We start from the raw sequence: 4,398 nt of genomic DNA on the forward strand, positions 1-4,398 counted from the left end.
GTGCTCCAGCCTCTGCAGCCTGGACGAGCACCACCCGCTGCTGCGAGACCTGGGCGGCCACCGTTGCACCCACTCCCACAGCAACGCTGCCGAGCTCGCTGCCAAGATCCTGTCAGTGCTGCAGGGAGGGGAGGAGCTGCTGCTGGCCCGACTTCAGAGGGCGGGGCAGAACGCGCCCGGTGGCGGGGACTCCGGCTTCCACAGCCTGGGCGGGGGAGGGCGGGGCATCAGGCCCTGCGGGGGTCAAGACTCTCCTTGCTACTCCATGTCTTACTCTGAGACGTACCTGTCACCCGGCGAGGACGACGACACCCCCTGCAAGGACTATGAGAGCACCGTGTGCCAGGTGGAGGCGGAGGGCAATGGAGTCGAGTACCCGCCCGACTTCGACCCACGCAGGAGGGTCTCTGACGTGGCCTCGTCTGGGGTTGTGTCTCTCGATGAGGAGGATGAAGAGGAGGAGGAGAGGGCAGGAGAGCCAAACAACCAATGACTCCTCTCATCTCGCCTCAGTGTTTAATCCCTCCGAGCTCATTGGAGGGATTTGTTTTTGGCAACAACTTCCCTCTCTCCTTTATGGCGTCTGAAGAGTTCGAACCTCCGTGCATGTTTTTTTTTTTTTTTGACTGAAGCATCCGTCTTTGCCTTACTTGCAGCATTTCAAGCCCCTGCCCCCCTTTCCACCCTGTAACTGCTTTTGTCCCCCATTCGGTGTATCAAATCTATTTTCTTTGAAGGCGTCCAAACAATCTTTTTTATCAGTGTGAAAACAGGAGTGCAGGACGTGCCACAGCAGTCCAGTGACTCACCCGTGGGTATGACGCTCACAGTTTTCGGCTCCGTCTCTACCTGCAAGGCGACTCTAGAAACAGAAGCCACCAACAGGCAAACAGAATGACTGAGTCCAAAACTCTGACTTATCTTTGCATGTGTTTTGCAAGTGCTGAAATCAATGGGCTGACCCGGTCTTTAGCACGGTTTGTAATCTCAGCTGTTCTGTATAACCCCCGCCCACCTCCCCTGGGAGGGAGGGTTGACACTACACCCTGGGACCTGCCCTTACCTCTCCCTCCTCCCTCCCTGCCCCTACCTTTGCAAGAGACAAAATAGCATCCTTTTGGGCATGGCTTGCTGAGTATGCCAAACTATTTAACTCTGTCACTACCAATTATGAGCAAATGCTGGAATGTCTTCAAAGTGACAGGACATAGTATGTATTTTAACAAAGTTTAAAAAAAGATTTGTCACAAATTATATGACAGAAATGATATGCTTTTATTGTACTAGTTTTCTATCACTCAAACATGTTGTTGTTCACATTATTCCAAACATCATTATGATGGACATCTGCCATAATGATCTACGATAATGACTACTTTGGTTGTCTTAAAAAAATACACAGCAGCAGCAGCAGCGACGACAACAAACACTGAGAATGTTCCTGAAGTGACCCTTCGGTGATAGGTGTTGGGCAGGAAGTGGAGCGGGTGGAAAAGACAGAAAAGTTTTTTTCTGTGAAGAGATGAGTTGCATTGGAGATTTTCTATATTTTTGTATGCGTTGTCTTGCTTTGATCTCTTTGCCTATGCGGCGTGCCAGTGTATGTGGTTTTTTGCACGAAGCTAACGTGGCTGTAGATTTCTCCTTTTCTTCGTTATCACTGTGTGATATAGTTTAATGGGAAAAAAATAACAATACAATGTGAACAAAGTTTTTATTTTATTTTTTATTTCAAAAGAGGATACTGTGATACGGTTTGTTATTGCCATATGTCATGATCCTCGCGAAGAGCTCTCGTTTCTTTCTTTTTCCCCAAAATTTCAAAATGCTCTTCTTTCTTTCCTCTCATACTGACTCCTGAAAAGCTTTGCCTTTTATTCTATGCTTTCCCTTCTTTTCTATGATGTTTGTGAAAAGGCATGTTTATTTGACACATGCAGAAACTCCCATCTCCCTGGTGATGTGTGGAGCCCCGTTGAGGTTCTCCCAGAGGGACTGTCATTCATACAACTCAGGAAATCCCATTGGACCAGAGCATCAATGCATCCCGCCTGCACGCATAACACCACTCGTCTCTCATCCTCCGCGTGTGTGCTTGTGTGGGTGCATTTTTGTATGTGTGCGAGAGAGAAAGCCTTGTGTGCATAGTTATTTTCTACAAATAATTAAAGCACAGATTCAGCCCCCTCATCCTTCTTTACTGTTTAGATAAGCCTCAATGTGCGAGTCCGTATGTTTGGAGTTTTGTGCAAATGTGTGTGTGTGTGTGTGTGTGGCTGTATTGTAAGATGTCAGCAAGCTCCTTAAGCTTGCACGGTATATCCATTCCAAAACCCCTCCAATGCAGCGATTCCCTTTAAAGCAGTGTCTGGTGTAGCTGAGCTCTCTCGTTGGAGGTTGAACTTTTACTGGTGCTGGAGATATATATATATATTAAAAAAAAGCATACAGTACATAACATCTGAAAATGATCTTGAAAATATAGATGGATGACGTTGCTAAAAATCAGCTGACTTCTGAACTCAAAATGAAAACGAGGAGTCCCAGTCAGGAGAGTTGGAAAAGACAGCGACAACTCAGGGGGAACCATTGAAGCTGTGCCTTTCATTCGTCACCTTTGACCTCCCAAGTTGCACCATCATCATATCCTCTATGCTGTCGCTCAGGCTAGAGCTTGGCTCCCTTCCCCTTCTCCCTCCTCCCTAAATGAGCAGGAGTAAAACGCTACTAAATTCAGCTCAACAGCGGCACCACACATCCTGTTGCATCCCCTGTGTGTATTCTCCCGCTGTAGCTGGAGGTTACAGCGGGCCGATTGTCCTTTTGGTTGACATTAAAAGCCGGGCGATGCTGGCGAGGCGAGGTTGTGCTTTTGTCCTGGCGCGATGACGATAACGCGCCATTGTTCACCCCCTCTCCTCCTCTATTTATCAGTCTGTCCGCCACAGTGCATTTGCTCTCCCTGGGCACTGCATGTGTGAGATGGTGTGAGTGTGTGAGAGAAGACGGGCACCTTGGTGTGATGCGTTTTTCATTCACCCAGCTGTCTTGTTCTCTCTCTCACATGGAGTGTGTTTTTAATTGTCACTTCTGAGGACCATGACTACATTCATTTATCCAGACTTAACCTGGATCCTAACCCCATCCTGAATCTAATCTAACCCTAAATCCAAGTCCTAATCCCATTGTAGAAGTGGCACGTTGGTGGATTGCCACATCTTTCTATCCTTATAAGAACATTTAGTCCTCGAACAGAATAGAATAGAATTGGAAGACTTCCCGTTGACACACACACAGACAGCCTGATGAATGTTTACCCTCTCTATCCTTCTGTCTCTGTCCTGTCATTTCCTGACCCCTCACCGTCCTCTCCTCTCCTCCCACCCCTTTGTCTCTGTCCTTTCCTCTGCTTCCACTCTCCCCCTCCTCTCTTTCTTTCCCTCCCTCCTTCCATCCATCCGTCCCCACAGGGGGCTTATTACATAACCGAGAGGATGTCTGAGTGCTACCTTTGCCGACAGGCAATTAGCCCGCGATTATGAAACCGCCTGATGAACAGGAGATGCGTATCTCTCTCCTGTCTGTCTTTTTTTTCCACCCTTGTGTCTTTTTCCCCTTCGCTCCATGTGCGCCCTCCCTTTCTCTCTCTCTACCCCCCTCCTCACTGCCGCAAGCTCTTTCTAAGTGACATCTTTTGAGGTTAGCTGTCCCAGAAAACTCCTAGTGGTTTGTGGAAAGCAACGGATGATGAAGGGAAGTGTTTCTCGCTCTCCTCTCTGTTCGGAAGTGATTAATATTTTGTAGCCTAATAACAGAAAAGCACCCCGCTGTCCTTGAGTCAGACAGATGTCTTTAGAGTGAAACATGTTTCTTTTTGTGTGAGTGTGTGTCTTTGGGCAGTGTGTTTTAGTTTGTTGCTTCAGGCAAGCGCTGACATTGGATACCTATCAGAAAGAAGAGGTCCAAATTCTCTCTCTATGTGTGTGAGAGTGTGTGTGATAGTGGCGGGAGAACCCAGTGCTATAAAAAGACATCAAAACATCTGTCGGACAGTGTCAAGACAGGAGGGCGTATGAATATTCAGTTGGTGGTGGCACCCCTGTCACCCTATAGCCTACTTACCATTTTAGAACAAAGCTAAAGGGCCTTGGGACCTCTCTCCCCACACCACCAGCCCCCACTGGTGAATATTAGGACAAAACCTGCGAACACAACTGAGACAGAGTGTGAGAACTGCTGTAGGAACTGAATATAGAGAGTGTAATCCTCACAGAGAGGGAGAGAGATGGTCTGTGTTTAACCCACATTAGCCTCCACTGTTGTAATTAAAACATCCCACAATCCTCAGGGGGGGCGGGTGCACATAGTGACACCGGGCACTCACACACACACACACAC

At 47.8% G+C, this 4,398-nt stretch overlaps 1 protein-coding gene across 1 annotated transcript in view; it reads left to right on the top strand.

The window, feature by feature from the left end:
- zgc:165508 (uncharacterized protein LOC100101652 homolog) overlaps window positions 1-4,384 on the top strand; it is an 11,990-nt gene extending 7,606 nt beyond the window's left edge. The window contains exon 5 of the mRNA XM_035679499.1: window positions 19-4,384. Coding sequence (XP_035535392.1) covers window positions 19-493 — 475 coding nt within the window. The 3' untranslated portion in view covers window positions 494-4,384. The remainder of the gene's footprint in view (window positions 1-18) is intronic.
- The last annotated feature ends 14 nt before the right edge of the window (window positions 4,385-4,398 follow it).

The sequence above is a fragment of the Morone saxatilis genome, unplaced genomic scaffold (assembly GCF_004916995.1).
Source record: "Morone saxatilis isolate NCDOM2014 unplaced genomic scaffold, NCSU_SB_2.0 Contig8, whole genome shotgun sequence".
Taxonomy (NCBI): Eukaryota; Metazoa; Chordata; class Actinopteri; family Moronidae; genus Morone; species Morone saxatilis.